At 44.0% G+C, this 19,192-nt stretch overlaps 1 protein-coding gene across 1 annotated transcript in view; it reads right to left on the reverse strand.

Annotated features, from left to right (window-relative positions):
* The window catches only part of itga9 (integrin, alpha 9), a 154,950-nt gene that overhangs the window by 17,237 nt on the left and 118,521 nt on the right, over positions 1 to 19,192 (reverse strand). The window contains 6 exon segments of the mRNA XM_084322022.1: positions 270 to 290; positions 292 to 379; positions 4,390 to 4,473; positions 5,720 to 5,799; positions 7,192 to 7,278; positions 18,941 to 19,091. Coding sequence (XP_084178148.1) covers positions 270 to 290; positions 292 to 379; positions 4,390 to 4,473; positions 5,720 to 5,799; positions 7,192 to 7,278; positions 18,941 to 19,091 — 511 coding nt within the window.

A 19,192-nucleotide genomic window follows, 5' to 3' on the forward strand; every position in this document is an offset into this window, starting at 1 on the left:
TGAATAGATGAGATGCTAATGGTTCAGGATTGGCTTGGTTTGAACATAACGAACGATGATGGCCTCTGTTGTGCAACTTGACTCATGGGCCAGGAATTCTGCACAGCACGCAGTCCAACTACCTGCCAAAATCATCTTCCCCTCGGATGAGGAAGACAAATCGCCCCCTCTTGGACATGTCAGTAAATTCATATTGAGAAAAAGAGAAGAAAAAGTTCTCAATTCATTATGCAGCCTTTGTATAAATATGCGCGTATACTCTGCGCTACCTGGAAAGTGAGGTTGAGGGGGTTGAAAGTTACACTCCATGTCCTCCAGGCGCACGAAGCGCGAGGCCTCGACGGAGCTCCCGTACACAAAGGAGGTCGGCGTCACCACACTGTGGACAGGCAAGAGAAACCACCATTTACACAGACGCCAGATCCACTTCATGAGACAAGTTTATTTAAAAAAAGAACACAAAAATATGTTCACACACACAAAAAAACACATGAAAGTGAAAGTTCAACAAGCAAGTAGCACGTTAGTGACACTCTGGCCTAAGTCACAGATTTTAGTTAGACTCTGGCCTAAGTCACCTACTTTAGTTAATTAAACACTAGCTGGCCTAAGTCACAGACTTTAGTTAGACTCTGGCCTAAGTCACAGACTTTAGTTAAGACTAACATGAAAGACTGACCTACGTTTGATTGATTGATTGATTGATTGAAAATGTTATTAACAGATTGCAGAATGGGTACAGTACAGTACAGCTCAATACACACAATTGTTAAGGGGATGCAGACCAGAGAAAGGCTTTCGTCTTGTTTATATCAGGGTCCCCCATTTTCAATTCATCATAACATTTATGACATACAGATAGACAGTACTGCTACATCTATACATTATATATATATATATATATATATATATATATATATATATATATATATATATATATATATATATATATATATATATATATATATATATATATATATATATACACACACATCTATACAAGTCACAGACTTTAGTTAAGACTAACACGAAATACTCTGGAGTTAGACTTAAAGAGTTTTTCCTTTCGTAGTTGTTATGTGATACGAGTTTACGGCTGTCTGGCTTCTGCTCCAAAGCCTCCCCACAGATTAAAGACAACAGGGCACATTATCAGATGCCCAGAGTTCCCTCAACGGAACTGGGCTGTCTTACATCTCTCTCCCTCCTGTCTGAACCAACGTCTGTGATAAAGTGTTTGAGATAAGGCCTTTCAAGCTGATGTGTTCCAAACTACCAGGCCTCACCCTCCCCCTCCTCCTCCTCCTCCTCCTCCTCCTCCTCCTCCTCCTCCTCTGGAGTGTAAACATTTGGGGAACATCAATCCACCAGCAACCTCTATTATATGAGGCATGCAAACTCACACTCTGTGAGTTCTCCATAAAGTTCCCATAATAGACTATGTTGTGGACACGTAGAACGGTTGTCCGAACCAGCTCCCCTTCAAATCTTCCATCAACTCTGTTCTCTTATTTGCTGCCAATAAAGAGACCTTAAGCTTGAACTTGTCTTCTGGCCCTCGACTTTGTCCCTCTCATCGCTCTTGCAGAGGAAACACTGGAGCTCGAATGCATTAATGATTATTAACAGTGAGAGAGTTTTGTTTCAAAATGTGATATCCCCCCAATTGCAAAAACGTATTCTAAAGTCTTCCAATCCCCTCTTCTAATCTTCGTAGGAAATTACTTTTGAAGCTCCCCCTTTTGTTCAGCATATCCCTTCACTCTCTCACCTCCCACTCATGGAGTATTATTGAAAAGAACACACCAACATTATGGGATAGTTAGACAAAAAGATAGATACTAATTTCCTCTGGCTGAAAAGCTAACCTAGCTTAGCACAAATTAATGGAAGCAGATACGGAGCAGCTAGCCTAGCTGTTAACCAAAAAACACCACTCCCGGAGTTTCAAGCTAGGCTAGTGGTCCATATCCACTTCCATTAATTTGTGCTAAGCTAGGCTAGCTTGCAGCCGGAAGACAGTAAGCGCATTTTGCCATAATGTTGGTGTGTTCCTTGAAGTTATGAGCTAAACCTTCACTAACCTTCACTAACAAACAAAAGGTACCCTTTTGTTACGATTCTGGTTCTTGACTACGGTCAGGAACCTCTCACCTTCTCTGTCATCTGTCACTTGGTTACTGTCACTTGTTTTCCCTGTCATTTAGTGCTCTCAATTAGGGGTTGGCTTCTGATTGGCTGTCACGGGGGTGTGTGTGGAATGTTGGTATTTGGTGGCTATATAACATTCCTTTCCTCTGCTTGTCATTTGTCAGGTCTTCACTTTAGGCGTTCGGAGATACCGCGGGCGGTTCCTGTTCTGGACCACCACTAAGCTCCATTATCTAATTCTCTCGTTCCCTTGCCTTTGGCATAGTATCCTAGTATTACTCTTTGTGTTCTTTACTATTAAAGTCGAACCTGTTCAAGAGTATACCTTCTCCGTCTCTGTGATTGCCTACAACAATTGGAACTCACCTACCTCCATCCTGACACCCTTTAGATGATTTAAGTTAAAGGTCCCCTATCTTATAAATGGCATTTTCCAGTGGTTTGCATTGTTTTCTAGCAATGTGGGGTTGTACCAACACTGACTAGGTGTGCAATTCTCATTCAGGCGCATTCCTCCAGTTCCGCTGTGACAAGATCCTCCCCCACTAAACCAAGCCATTCTGAATTTACGTCAATCTGTGACGTGTAAGAATAATGATCTGCGTAACCTCAGCTCCTTCTGTGGTTGTAGCCACCGCCCACAATCAACAATTCGAGGAAGTTAGTGTAACATTGAAGTTATGACCAAAACGGAGCGAGTGGAAATAATGCGGAAGCGGTTTCCCTGTCAGACACTTGCACTTCCCCAAAAGAGAGAAAAAGAGAGAGAGAGAGAGAGAGAGACAGATAGAGAGAGGGAGAGGCTCATACAGTGCGAGTCTTGGAGCGATATCTCCTCTGTCTCTCCCCCTGCTTTTGACACACACACTCGCGACTCGAGCCGCTCACACACGCACACGTGCACTCTCGGAGCTATCTCTCCCCCAAAGGTATCTGCCAGTGCAGGTGGGTGACTGTCACTCAAAGCGCATTGCGAGTATGGGTGAAGCCCAGCCAAAAACAGCTTGGAATCTGGCAGGGCAGAAAGTGGTCCACCAAAGTACTTGATTAAAAATACAAAACAATGAATTGTATTGAAAAAAACCTTACAGGTGTGTTCCATAGACTCACAGGAATAGTGTAGAATTGCCCAAATAGTGAAAAAAAATTCAAAATAGTTCCCCTTTAACACTTTCTGTGCCGTTCACGTAGTTCTACGTTTCTGTGGCCCGACCGTTGAGTGCCGGAAACGTAGATCTACGCTTCTGTTTCGGTATTTCTTTTATTCGCTATTGCCATTCATAATTCATCGGGGCAGCCTGTGCATGCTGTACTGAATGTGTCTGATATCGCAGGTGGTCAATACCGCCGCCTACCGCCTTGCGGCCGCTATTGCACTCCATTTAAAGCGATGTAGTTTCTTTTCTCTACCGAGCTGCGGCGTGGGGGCGGGTTCTAAACACTCCGGCAAAACAATTAAGCGCTTGTAGGGATGGCTTGGACAACTGACCCCGTCCGCCCGTTCATGTGCAATGCCAGATAACGTTGGAGACAGGATCGCTGTGGATATCTGGAATGGCGATCAGATAATTGGATAATTTTTTTTGCATTACATCAGAGACAAGGTAAGGACTCTATATTACCGATCTTGCGTTGATCTGATATTTTTCCCCCCGCGATTGCTCTGTGTCTGTGTGTATGTGTGTGTGCTGTGTCCCGTTGGCAGTGATCACAGCACGGAGGTGCGCCCCGCTGCAAGCCCCATTTCATGTATGCACGAGGAAACATAATACCAATAATCTAGCGTTGATTTCAGGATGATTAGATAATCAGGCGAAAAATGGCAACGTGATAAGTGGATTTGACTAAAGGGCTGTTTTGACGGAGTTCCCTGGAATTACACAGGATCACTCTACCACTATACTCATATTCACCACGGTATAAAACGGAAATGTATAGATGAAAAAATAATCCGTTTTTTGCAAGTTGACCGGAAGAAACCCACTGACAATCGACAGCGTTATTAGATCCATAGCTATAATATAAAATATAGGTTTAGCTCTACAAACAAGGTGAGCGTTTACATGGGGTTAATGGGCGGCAAGGCCTATGCACTTCCTGGAAGGGGGCGTGGCACCCAATGTGTTAAGGTCATAAAAATGCAGGTGTATTTTTTTCTTATGAAGCCATGACTATGTTTTGAGTGTTGAAGTTTATTGCATTGTATATGTGCTCATATTTGTCTAGTTGTTGTCTTACCCAGTGATGGTCGTGTCCACTTCATGGATCAGCGGGATGGAGAGATCCAGACTGTTGTCTGAGAGTTTGTGTTCAGGGTTGGCACTGGAACCAAAGGCACATCAAATATCATTCAAACAATTATTTTAGTTTTTTTTATCAACTCAAGAACAGAGGACATTGTTCTCCAAACAAGCATGAGGAGAGACAGGGTATCATGTTTCCACCAACTCCCTCCGCTGGCAAACCTGGCTCAGCTCACGCCCCCTCACCAGTGTGACAGCAGACCAGCTGTATGTATTCATGCCAGAACAAATGAGTCTGTGTTTCAGTCATGGCCATTAGCCGTGCAAACGTAGCGGTTTAGACAATAATGTCAGTAGTACACAAACAACGGCGATTCAAAATTAAAAGCAATTACAGCTATATCGAGAGCCAGACATGCATTGCAAATAGTTCCCTCTCTGTGTTGCTATTTTGCCACGTTGCTACTTAGCACATACTGTAAATAGCTAACTATGGCAATAAACGGGATTTGCGACTACTAATCACTACGTTACTTCAGTACAAGTAGTGTAATAGGAGGCGTACCGCTGTCTCTCGATTGTTACACTGAAACGTGGGACTTGTAAGGCTGTCTCTAGGTTGCTACTGAAACGTGGGACTTGTAAGGCTGTCTCTAGGTTGCTACTGAAACGTGGGACTTGTAAGGCTGTCTCTAGGTTGCTACTGAAACGTGGGACTTGTAAGGCTGTCTCTAGGTTGCTACTGAAACGTGGGACTTGTAAGGCTGTCTCTAGGTTGCTACTGAAACGTGGGACTTGTAAGGCTGTCTCTAGGTTGTTACTGAAACGTGGGACTTGTAAAGCTGTCTCTAGGTTGTTACACTGAAACGTGGGACTTGTAAAGCTGTCTCTAGGTTGTTACACTGAAACGTGGGACTTGTAAGGCTGTCTCTAGGTTGTTACACTGAAACGTGGGACTTGTAAGGCTGTCTCTAGGTTGTTAGTGAAACGTGGGACTTGTAAGACTGTCTCTAGGTTGCTACTGAAACGTGGGACTTGTAAGGCTGTCTCTAGGTTGCTACTGAAACGTGGGACTTGAAAAGCTGTCTCTAGGTTGTTACTGAAACGTGGGACTTGTAAAGCTGTCTCTAGGTTGTTACTGAAACGTGGGACTTGTAAGGCTGTCTCTAGGTTGTTACACTGAAACGTGGGACTTGTAAGGCTGTCTCTAGGTTGCTACTGAAACGTGGGACTTGTAAGGCTGTCTCTAGGTTGTTACACTGAAACGTGGGACTTGAAAGGCTGTCTCTAGGTTGTTACTGAAACGTGGGACTTGTAAGACTTACCTTTTGGCGAGAACCAAAAAGTGCAACGTCTCGTTTTCTCCGGAGAGTCGACTCGTGTCAAAAATGATGGAAAGATGATACTGAGGAGAGAGAGGAGGTTTCAGCAAACATTATCCAGAGGATTTTGTCAAAATCACTAAATACATATTACATTATCTGCCTGTAACTGTTTTAAGGGGACACGCCGACATTATGGGAAATGACTGTTTTCTCCAGAGTCAGACAAGGAGATGGATACAAATGTCCTCTCTATGCGTTCAGTAGAAAGCTATCTGGCTTTCTACTAGTTTAGCACAAATTAATGGAAGCGGATACGGACCACTAGCCTAGCTTAAATCTCAGGGACGTGTTATTGGCGAACAGCTAGCTTCCATTCATTTGTGCTAAGCTACTCTAGGCTAGCTTGCAGCCGGATAGCTTTCTACTGAATGCACAGAGAGGAAATTGGTATCTATCTTCTTGTCTGAATCTGGAGAAGACGGTAAGCACATTTCCCATAATGTTGGCAGGGGTTTCTTTAACCGATGTAGTTTGTTATTTTTCTATGATGGTATTTCTATTTCTGTGAAGTTCTAACTGTTTTGCTTGTTGATTGTGTGTTTGTTCATGCTCGGCATCACTGAAAATGAGGCTCTCTCTCAATTGATTCTCAGAGTCTTAAATGTTACTTGTCCTTTCGGACAAGTTATGTTCTTGTAGGGTTTTTATTGATTTTTGCTACCGGGCAGTCCGGTAGAGAGAGAGAGAGAGAGAGAGGAGGAATGGGAGATAGACCGGGGAAGACATTCGGCAAAGATCACCGGGTCCGGGAGTCGAACCCTGGTCGGCCGTGTTGCACCGTAGTGCTGTATGCGGTGCGCCACTCTGGTGCCCCGATTCTCAGAGTCTTAACTAAAGGTTTGTTTGAATGAATGAATACTGTATCTGAGGATTACAGGGCAAGGGATTACAGTAATCTGATTACAAAAAGTGCTTGTTGGAATAATCAGACACATAAATGTAAATGCAAGTAAAATGCATTCAACTATAGTGAATTATAGATCGCAAGCTAATTTCACACATTAGTCGATACTGGCTATGGATGAAATAATTTTATTAAATGTATAATAAATAATGTAACATATTCCATAGAAGCTGGAGGGAAAGTAATCCAAATGTAGCTCGGAAAGTAATCCGATGTTAACTAAATTTGATACATCCAGAGGATTGGGTTACCGATTCCCAAATGACCCATTTTAAGCAAAATAAAATCTGTCATCTGAACTGCATTACATAAAAAGTAATCTTCCCAAACCTACATAATTATGATTCAACATACACACAGTCAGCTGTTTTGCACGCCATCCTCCTGTGTGTTCTGGATTACAGCTACTACCATAAATACTGCTGAGTCTGAAAGGACGTGTGTGTTCAGTGTGGTCGTAAAACAGTAAAACAGTAAAACATACGCCATTGTGCTTTAAAGGACCTACCTTGGTCTGTGCTCTCATGAAGGGAAATCCCACGCTGCATTTGAGGAAGTCCAAATCAACAAGCCCGCAGGAAATGCCCTTCTCTTCCTGGAGGAGAGACACAAGGAGACCACTGAGAGTTAGAGGGAGGGAGGGAGGGAGGGAGGGAGGGAGGGAGACAGACAGACAGACAGACAGACAGACAGACAGACAGACAGACAGACAGACAGACAGACAGACAGACAGACAGACAGACAGACAGACAGACAGACAGACAGACAGACAGACAGACAGACAGACAGACAGACAGACAGACAGACAGACAGACAGACAGACAGACAGAGGATGAGTTTACACTGTTGTCTCTTTGTCTACATCTCTGTATCTCAGAGTATACTGAGAGATAGAGATGTAGACAAGGAGACAACATGATTACAGGAAAGTGTCTGAAACTGTTAAAGGCCCAATCCGTGATCCAAACAAAAAAACGTGAAATGGAAAGCCCACCATCAAAAATAACAATTACGAGTGGAGACATGTTTTCATTCTCTAGTTGATTGATTGATTGATTGATTGAGCTCTTGATACAAGGACTAGGCAACAAGTAAATATGAGTATTTTGTGGCTATCTGGGCTGTCTTACATCTTACATGCTCACTGAGTTATTTCCCAGAAGACAATTTGAGCATGTCTCTGGCTATTACAATGATACAGAATGACTGCTTTGGTCTTTAATAAGCACTGGAGAGCCGAAGACGTAAGATAATATCTGTGAATATGAGACAATTTGGCCAATGATGATAATTGTGTCCTGAATCTCCTGATATACAGTATCTCTTCGCTCCTGACACACACACACACAAACACACACAGACAGTATAAACAACTTATATGGACATAAAACAGGTTATAATTCCATGGATTATAAATAACGCTGAAAGAAGAATGGAAATAACAACGATGGTACACACACACACACACACAACGTTGTTTCTTAAGCGGGAGACGTAATTGGACGACCTCCAGGCTGTGTGTTTGGAAGCTTGTCTAAACAGTATGGAGCTTCACCGGCTGTGCAATGTAAACACTCTCGCCCCCGACCCGATGAGGAGGAGTACGAATTCTTTTTCAGCCAGAGTTCATTGTGGGGCTGCTGTTGAAGCATGTGTGTGTGTGTGTGTGTGCGTGCGTGTGTGTGAGAAGGAGAGGACTGCGATGCCTCACAACCTTTGACAACCCCAGAGACGGTACGAGGAGGAGGAGGCAAACTGGCTGCTCGTGGAATGTACCACAGAGAGGTATTTATTCAGACTGCCTGGGTTTTTAAGCTTTGAATCCACAGACACTAGAAACGAAGTGGGTGAACGTGACTCTTTTGTTTGAGTCTCCCCTCCCCTCCCCTCCCCTCTCTGCCGATGACACGTTTAGGAGGCAAGTGGCGCATCAATCCACACTATCATCCAGACCAGGGGTCAGGAACCTTTTTGACTGGGAGAGCCATAAAAGCCAAATATTTCTAAATATATTTCATTGAGAGCCATATAGTATTTTTAACATATAACAAACATGGTCAATACGGCAATACTCACGCTGCATTGTGTGGTATGTCACAGGAAGCTCGTTCCAAGTTTTAAGAATCAGCTGGTCTTCAGGTTGAAGATTTTTAATTTCTGTCCACTTGTGTTCCCTCGCCAGCTCTGCTCGCTATATCTTCAGCTACAGATACTATTAGCTGTATCTTCAAAACTAATTTCTGTTTACTTTAAAATGACACAGTATTATTAAGAAATATCACAAGTATTAAAAAAAAATTTAATAAAAAATGTTTTACTCAAAAATTTCTGGGAGCCATATGCTGTCACCAGAAGAGCCATATATGGCTCGCGAGCCATAGGTTCCCGACCCCTGATCCAGACTATCACCCACACTGTCACCCACACTCCCCATCTCTTCTCCTTATTCAGCAGCCCCCCCCCCCCCCCCCCCTCCCTGTAGCCTCGGCCCACGGTAGAGCCGTGCCCCTCCGTCTCCATTAAAGTCAGCTTAAATAAGCAGAGCTTCCCCCTTTACGTGGATACCACAGTGAAGGTAGCGGGACGTTGGGGTGGGGGGGGTGGGGGGTGGGGGGGGTGTAGGGCGGGCCGGTTCGGGGACCTCAGCACAACTGCTGGCAATGATGGTATTTCCTCTCCGTTTCCTGTACTCCTCCGCGCCGCTGTGCAAACACTGGGCCGCTGTCCCCTCGGGACTGGGCAGGGGGGGGGGGGGGGGGGGGGGCTTGTTTACCCATCACCCACCTGGCGAGCTCTTGAGAGAGAGAGCAGAGCGCTCTGACATGTGGCCGTACGCGCGCTCTCTCTCTCTCTCTCTCTCTCTCTCTCTCTCTCTCTCTCTCTCTCTCTCTCTCTCTCTCTCTCCCCCTCTCTCTCTCTCTCCCCCTCTCTCTTTCTCTCTCTCCCCCTCTCTCTCTCTCTCTCTCTCTCTCTCTCCTGTCTCCTTTCGGGTGCAAATTCATGTTGGGATTTCCACAAATGACAGGTCCATTAAATATCACCTGGGTCTGTTTACACTGCTTTAGTGTGAGCAGAAGACTTGGGTGAAGAAGTGTTTTAGTGGGGAATGATAGCGCAGACGAGAGGCTTTTGTTTCGACATAAGTCACGACTGACATCAACATTTCGACGCCGACGGTACTTGACTCCTGCCCTTTTGCATGCAACAAAATACAGAATACTTTATGATGAAATGCTTGTTTCTGTATGAGCCCCTGCGAGTGTGCTACATACAGTAAAAAGAAAGTAAGTAAAATAAATAAATAAAGTAATTAAGAAGTAAGTAAAAAGTAAGTAAAGTCAATATACATGTATGTATACAATATACAATACAGAGTAAAATGAGTAACAGTGAGGTACAATGCAGTTGCTGAGGACCCAGGGGGTTCCAGTGTTGAATTTGGTGGCATTTTGCCAGATGGTGGTGTGTCTGTCCTTCACTTATCTCGAGAATTCTTCATCCAATCGACTTCACATTTGGGTGTATTGCTGAGGACCCAAGGGAGTGCAGTCGATTGGATCAGTGGTTCTCAGGAATGCTGCAAGCAGCCATACCGTGGGTCTCTACAACGCTGCAAGCAGCCATACCGTGGGTCTCCACAACGCTGCAAGCAGCCATACCGTGGGTCTCCACAACGCTGCAAGCAGCCATACCATGGGTCTCCACAACGCTGCAAGCAGCCATACCGTGGGTCTCCACAACGCTGCAAGCAGCCATACCGTGGGTCTCCACAACGCTGCAAGCAGCCATACCGTGGGTCTCCACAACGCTGCAAGCAGCCATACCGTGGGTCTCCACAACGCTGCAAGCAGCCATACCATGGGTCTCCACAACGCTGCAAGCAGCCATACCGTGGGTCTCCACAACGCTGCAAGCAGCCATACCGTGGGTCTCCACAACGCTGCAAGCAGCCATACCGTGGGTCTCCACAACGCTGCAAGCAGCCATACCGTGGGTCTCCACAACGCTGCAAGCAGCCATACCGTGGGTCTCCACAACGCTGCAAGCAGCCATACCGTGTGCCAAGCAATCGGCCCGCTCTGAACCGGCATGCAGTCCGAGCGGCCACGCCCTAAACGGGCACTGCACTAGTATCAAATAAACTGCAATATATATGTTCCCATTCTGAATTGATTGAAATGTGTCAGTCCTTAAACCTTTCACTGCCACACGACAGAAGGTTAACCCTTTGCTATGAAAGGCAGTGAAAGGGTTAACCTTTTTGGTAGCGCGGCAGTGAAAGGGTTAAGTATAAGTCACATATTCACAAACGTCAACTACATTCTGAATTCTTATATATGTCAATAATCAATATGCACAGTGGGCCGATCTTAAATGCTTGTCTAAAATGAATACTTAAAGGACAAGGCCAGTCGAATTAGACAGACCTACAAAAACACCAAAGCCTACAATGCATTTCCTCTACTTACAAGTGTGCACGGCCCATCCAGCCAACAGCAGGTTATAGCTCATCGCCAGAAGTCATAGAACTCCATTGTTGTACAGTAGTCTCTACAATGCCCCTGTAATAATGGCTGAGTACTGAGAGTAAAAGGTAGGTTTTGGTCTTTTCGTAGACTATGTACAAAATTACACTGACCTCATCCTTTAATAAAAAAATATATGGGTTTTCATGTGATCACTGTTCATACTGTATACAATAATCACAGTCACGTCGACGTTTGGACTTATGAGAGTAACGACACTCCTTTTAACCCTTATCTAGCCAGGCAAGCTGACTAAAAAACACATTGTTATTTACGACGAATGGGGAGTAGTTTCAGGGTGAAACCGTTAACCGCTCCACTAATCTGTACAACTGTTGAGCCATAAAAAAAAAAAAAAAAAAAAAGTGACTGTCAGGACTCTGAGCTTCTTCAGGAAGCATAACGAGAACGGACTCTTGCTAAAAACGTCATAGAGGTAAAAAAAGAAAAGAAAAAAAAACGCTCCCAAGCGTGGCCTTACTGAACAGTGGGCTGTGAGCCGAGCGCCACACGGAGCTCCTGAAACCAATTCACTTCGACGCTGTTCAGACAGCTTGTGTTGCAAGAACAACAACAGAGCGATGGCCGCCGGCTCCCCGCTCTTAATAAAAACACGACGCTTCACCCCACCGGAGGGAAAGGAGCCTCCAGGGAACCGGGGGCAGGGACTTGGGGCTGACCTTATAGCTGTGCGAAAAAGGGGGTCGTATCAACACCTTGGACCCCAGAAGGAAAGGAGTAATTAGAAAAGACTTCAGCTCAGTGGCTTCTTCTTCTTCTTCTCTTAATATTGTTCCCTTCCTGTGACTTCCTGCGACGCTGGCCACCCCCTCGACTTATCAGCTTCCCCAAATAAAAAAAGGGCCTCTGTGGCTACTGGGGGTAAACCGATACTTAACGTCAACCCCGTCCCCGGCCAGCGCTCATTAGATTAGCCGTGAAACTGAAGTCCTAAAACACTATTTTCGTTAATATTTTGCACCCCCAAAATACCCTCCATTGTATGAGATTATATTTATATTCAATATCACCTTTTTTGGGAGGAGTTTGAAATCATAACGCGCGGGGGTGTGCGCTCGACAGTTCGGGTGCTATCAATGACCAGAGGTGTAAAGCCCACAGGGAGAATCAACACATGGTCCATTATTAGGGGGGGGGGGGGAGTGCGGTTCCTCGCTCAGTGTTTAGACTGGTCTGGTTTCCACAGTCTCCTGTCAAGGAAAGGTCTGACGTGGCGTCTCTCTCTCAGGTACTACTACGACTGAGCCTGCTGGCCTCCTCCTCACAGCAATGGAGGGAGCAGACGCACACAGCACAGCACAGCACAGCACAGCACCCGCCACCGCTAGCCTTCGGCTTACACAACCCGCTTCTGGGAAACCCATTCACATTTCGGGGTCGAAGGAAAACCTCTCGATGCTTGACGTGCGGAAGGTAGATGTTTTCTTAAAAGGGATAAGTCACCCGCCGTATTATTATCATTTCGCAATGGGTTCTCTTCTCTCTCATACCTTCAGAATAGCCGGTTGAGCGGTTGTGATATTGAATCCTCCTCGCCGGGACCATTTTCACGCTTTGAAACCGATGCGAGATTTAAAGAGGTTTATTTGTCACATACATACCAGGGCACACACAGTGAAATGCGGATGGCCCATGCCCACTTTTATTGTGCAATAATACTAAATAATAAAATAGACATAATAAACGGGTAATAAAAATAGACATAAAATAGGCACGATAAAATAGACATGCTAAAGTCCTGATGAGATGACGCAATACAATGTTAGCTACGGATTAAGGCACTGGGTCCTATGTGTACACTACTATACAATATACAGTTTTTTTTTACTCTATATCCTTATGGCTGCTATACTTGCTATTTCTAAACTATACTATACAAGAACCACATCAGTTCTTTCCTTAAACTGCAGATGAAAACCAAAATAAAACGACTGTATAAAATAATGTAAAAGATGAGTGACCTATCCCTTTAAGAAAAAAAGGGGGGGGGGGGGGGGAACAATCTGTTCCGGGGTCAAAGCCAGACACTGTATGGTCCCCATTGTTGATGTTCAGGAGTATATTAGGCCTCGTCCTGCCGGTGGGTTGTTTGCTGACACGGCAGGTCTGTCTTCTCGGATGAGTCAGAGAAGCATGATGTGACAACAAGGGTCAGCCAGAGGACCTCCAGAGACACTACAGCTGCCGAAGATGATGCTATATTATATATCTGTCTCTCTCTCTTGTCCTCCTCGCTGGTTCTCCCCCTCACCACCACCACTACTACTACCACTCTTAACCTCTTGCATCTGTTGAGTATCCCCGGCAAAGTTATGTCTATCTGTCTCTTAACGTGTCTGTCTTTTGTCTTTTGTAAAGTCCTTGTATGTTTAGACTGCTTTTCATGGCTCATTTAAAACCCTCTCACTGCCACACGACAGAAGGTTAGCCCTTTACTATCACACAACCGACGGCGATGCTCCATCATTAGCATCATTAGCTCCGCAAATGCAATGCGGAGCTAATGATGCTAATGATGGAGCATCGCCGTCGGTTGTGTGATAGTAAAGGGCTAACCTTCTGTATTGTCACAGTAGTAAAGGGTTAACCGGCTGTCGTGTGGAAGTGAAAACAGGGTCTTTCATGACGCACTATTTCACTTTTTACTCCTCTTCAGCACGCACCTCCTTCAGACAGAGTGACCGGCGTCCAGCCTTAAGTGCTTTGCTGTCAGTTTCTTTTAGCCTACTCGTCTGTATCAGAGGACCCTTTGCGCCACAACTACTCCACTCAGCCTGCGTGACTCCAACTTGAATACGGTTACTGCATTCCTGAGAGTTTATGAAGGAATGCTGCCACTCCTCATAGTCACACGTCCCGTTACCTGACACCTGTCAACAACGACGAGCTAATAGGGCTGTACCGAATGTCATTTTTTAACATTCGAAGCTTCGATTGAAGTATTCGAACGAAGCTTCTAATGTCTATACGTTTCTTTTTACTTCAATTTACTTTACTTTTTTTCCCCTCAAACTAAATCCTCAATTTTATTAAAGTGATTCATCTGATTAAATGAGTCCTTTTCTTTTATTAAATCAACTTTCTTTAATGAATATAACTCATCAGTTTCGTCAACATAAAGAATCCAATAAGGGCACGGTTGGTATGAAAGTGATGATGACGTCTTATGTATAATATTATAATATTAGTGTAGCCAAACCCCCATTGGTTTAAACAGATTTAAAAAAAAATAAATAAAAAATAAAGATTTAAAAAAAAAATTTATATAAAAAATTCGAATGTTGATTTAGAATTCGAATGTCAACATTATGATCGAAGCTTCGAAGCTTCGAAGCATTCGATACAGCCCTACTAGCTCATGTGAACTTGCCAACGCTAACGTTACAGCAGTTGGCTCTGGTAGTGCTGCTAGCCTGACGTTCCACTGGTAGCTGAGCTTGGAAGTTACCTGTGCTGCTGCATAGCTCACTTGTTGTTGTTGTTAGCAAGAATCCCCAGTAATGATTTTCTGCAAACGCTGGCTTGCAGACTTGTATTCACCTGTGCAGCAAAAAAGACTCCATGCAGACGTGGCCAAAATGCTCATCAACAGCTTAAATCTAAACAGGTTAAATTTGAAATGTAAAAATCTGCTTTGTCAGTCCCTGCCTATGTCAATGCTCAATGACCACATGCAATATATCAGATTGATTGGCCAACCCATTGAGGAGAAAAGATTAATGCAGACAGTTTTCCTCATTTCCTCGCTGCTGTCAATATCAATAATTGCTAAAAGGCTAAATTACTTCTGGAAAAGTTGGACCCTGGACACAGAATCAAATAATACTACCTGGCTGGGTCTACTTTATATTGTTTTTATATTGGTTAGAAGTATGATTTCTTTAGGTGAGTACGTAGTGGTGGTGACTATGGGTCCCCAGAGAGGCCAGTATTATAGAGATTTCATGAACTGTGTTGGTGGCACGGTGGTCCTGCTGGTTTGAGAGGTCATCCCGTCACCAGATGATCACAGGTTTGAACTCTATAAAAGCCAACGTGTCCACTCCTCGTTCAAGTGTCCTTGTGCAAGGCACTGACCCCTGACCTATTCCGTATACCGTGGATACCGGCTGAGCCTCAGTTGACCCTTGTGTCACAAGGGGACATGTGAAAAGGAAATATCTATTTTTGGTATTAACACTTTGAGTGCCAACGACGAGAATTCTCGTTAGTTCATGCCAACCGTTGAGTGCCAACCGACGAGAAATCTCGTTTTTAATCGTTATTTTTTTAATTATCGATTTCCATACATTTTTCATCAATCTAGCCTCACGTTACCAGTGGGGATCTGTCTGAGCTCGAACAGGGAAAATACCGCCCCCTATCGTCTCTCCGGATGGTATTGCACCCCATTGGATTGGACTGAATGAAATGGTTGGGGAAAAAAAGAGTCCGGATTCCACATTTTACTTGTCAGGCATGTAACCCGAGACTACTGCAGTCATCGCCCACCATCAGAACAGCGTGGAATATGTCTTTCGACCACCCAGCGTTGGATCAATAAACGCGATCGATATTTGGAATGGCGATCAGGAATTGGAATAATCTTTTTGGAGAACATCTGATCTGAGGTAAGGAATCTATTTTACCAGTCTTGGGATAATCAGAGCTGTTTTCACCTATATATCAACGTGTCCCATATCTAGCCATATCCCAATCTAGCCTCACGTTACCAGTGGGGATCTGTCTGAGCTCGAACAGGGAAAATACCGCCCCCTATCGTCTCTCCGGATGGTATTGCACCCCATTGGATTGGACTGAATGAAATGGATGGGAAAAAAAGAGTCCGGATTCCACATTTTACTTGTCAGGCATGTAACCCGAGACTACTGCAGTCATCGCCCACCATCAGAACAGCGTGGAATATGTCTTTCGACCACCCAGCGTTGGATCAATAAACGCGATCGATATTTGGAATGGCGATCAGGAATTGGAATAATCTTTTTGGAGAACATCTGATCTGAGGTAAGGAATCTATTTTACCAGTCTTGGGATAATCAGAGCTGTTTTCACCTATATATCAACGTGTCCCATATGTGTGTGTGGCTGTGAGTGTGCTGATCAGGAAATAAGATAATCGATTTTTCAGCCCGCTTCTATAGCGGGCATAAGTACACATATACTATCGATAATCTAGCGTTTATTTGAAAACGATTCATAAATAGGCCGAGAAATGACAACGTGTTTTGTGTATTCCAGTAAAGCGCGATTCCTGCTGAATCTTTTTTTTTCTGAAAGTGTAAAAAAACTAGCGTTTTTCAAAATGGTATAAAACAGAAATGAACCGATTAAAAACAATCCGTTTCGACAATGTTGACTGCAAACAAGTCATTGATAAGCGACGGGCGTATTAGACACATAGACATAATTTAAGATATAGTTTATGCGTTCGCAAATATGATCGCCCTCCATTGACTACAGCGTTGGCACTCAAGCGCCTATTTCTGGCACCCCCTGCTGGCACGGAAAGTGTTAATGAAATACCACAAACAACCCCCTTTAGAGTAAAACAAATATAATTTTAAGAAATTTTTATTTAGAGGAGCCTGTACAACCTGTGAGTGGCCTGCCCGCTAATTCCAATGGTTCACTGAACATATGTGATTGAGATGTACCACATCTGCACTAGAAACCGCTAGAATAAACAATTGAGCCAACTTTAGTAGAATTATCACAAAAAACAAAACAATGTATATAGACTCATAAACATAATCGCCCCTAAAACCACTACTATAGTGTGATGGTGTGTTTATCTGAGACGCCTCCCTCTCAATCATCACTTATGTCAGGATTGGGGGGTGTAGGACACACAAAAAGGGGAATCTTAAAGTTACCCCAGATGGGTAACCACTGGAATCTCTGAGCGATGAGAGGGTGGTAGGGCTGCACGATGTTGGGAAATAATCTAATTGCGATTTTTCTGACATATTGCGATTGCGATTAAATTTGCGATAATAATACTTTTTTTTAAGCAGCCCCACAGAGGTTTATTGTAAAATGCGGCTTGCATCTGGCCTACGCACTGGGTCTGTTCGGGACACCGAGCCTGAAAATGTTTCTTTTTACCTGGGAATCGATACTGGTACCCAACGGTACCTTTTTTCTGTACTTTACTCTCCCTCTCTGAAGTCTAAACTTCACAACACACAATCTAAAACCCCTTACCTCCCTCTCCCAAACCGTTCCTACAACAATAACAACAACTTGCAAAGGAGATCTTGTATCTCAATGGGACTTCCTGGTTAAAAAAGAAAAAAAAATGCGTTTTTTTTTTTGTTTGTGCTAATTGCATCATTTCAAATCGCGATTTCGATGTAAAATCGATAAATCGTTCAGCCCTAGAGGGTGGGGGAAAACACAAGAATAAAAAAAAAAAATTTAAACTGTAGGAAACACAAAACACCAGTATAAAATAACTGGGTAAAAATACCCAAATAACCACCACTGCCTAGCAGTTGAAAACAACAAGAAACACAATAGCACTAGAGACAGAGAAAACCCTAGAAGCATGAGCTTGGGACACTACTCTACTATTGAGGGATAACATGACATGGACAAGCATCCGAACACAGTCAACCAAACCTACTTAAAGGCACTGCACACCTGACACCAATCAGGTGGCAATCAAGCCCACACACCTGCCATGCCGCATGGCAATTAACTGCAGAGGCCAGTGATTGACAGCTGTCCCTCACAGAGAGACGAAATAAAGCCAAAGCACCTTAGAATAAACTAAAATAAAACCCACACAAACCGTGATCCATCACAACTTAACCCTTTCACTGCCGCACTACCAAAACGGTTAACCTTTTCACTGCGACAATACACAGAGGGTGATAGTAAAGGGTTAACCTTCTGCCGTGTGGCAGTGAAAGGGTTAAGACCCACTACTAGTGTGATGGTGTGTTCATCTGAGATCCCTCCCTCTGCCTGGATTTATGTTCCTTCTTTCTATTTTGCTGCATGGGACCTTTGGGTAGTGAGTGTGTTACAACTAATATATTTACGTATCGTATCGGAATGTACAGTGTATACAAACCCGTACATGTACGTGTTTGTATACATTGCACATTCCGATACGATACGTAAAAAACATGCTGAATATATGATATATTATATTATATATTCAGCATTAAAAAAAGGTAAAACAGCGGCTTGATCACTTGTCAACCTTCTCTTTTTCTACCCAAAGGTGAACCTAAAATATGTTTCTGACAACATTTGAGTGGTACATTTGACATGATATCGCTGGATCTCAAGTCATATTTGATCTGCAGGAGCGACAGTGGCTCAGGAGGTCGTACAGCGGTCGCCTGGTAGTCGGAAGGTTCCTGGTTCGATTCCCGCTCCTCCCGGGCAACGTATCGATGTGTCCTTGAGCAAGACACTACTATAGGTTGGCACCTTGCATGGTTTCCTCCACCATCGGTGTGTGTGTGAATGTGTGAGTGAATGGGTGAATGTGAGGAACAAAATTGTAAAGTGCTTTGAATAAATGCGCTGTATAAAATGCATCATTTATCATTTAGACAGTTTGGTCTGATCTAGGTTCTGTGGGGGAAAGCGTTTGTAAACACCACGTTGGCCTTGGCGCTGCTCCAGTGACAGACTCAGTACGTCTTTAACAATAAACACTGATAAATAAACAGCGGACACTGGGTCCGAACAGACCTTCTGCCAGTAGTTGATGTAGAAGACCTCTCTGGAGAAGTTGAAGTAGATGTTGGTGTCATAGGCATCGTCTCCGGCGTTGGAGATGGTCAGGTTCACCGAGATGTTCCTCACTCCGCCCAGGGCCAGGTGGGGCTTGGTGTATGGAACACTGACGAGGAACAGAATTCAATGAACCAATGAGTGCACACACGCACATGGGATTATTATTTATTTAGCCACATTTAAATCCCATATTCCATTTAACAATTA

The sequence above is a fragment of the Notolepis coatsorum genome (genome assembly GCF_963971535.1).
Source record: "Notolepis coatsorum genome assembly, chromosome: 9".
Lineage (NCBI taxonomy): Eukaryota > Metazoa > Chordata > Actinopteri > Aulopiformes > Paralepididae > Notolepis > Notolepis coatsorum.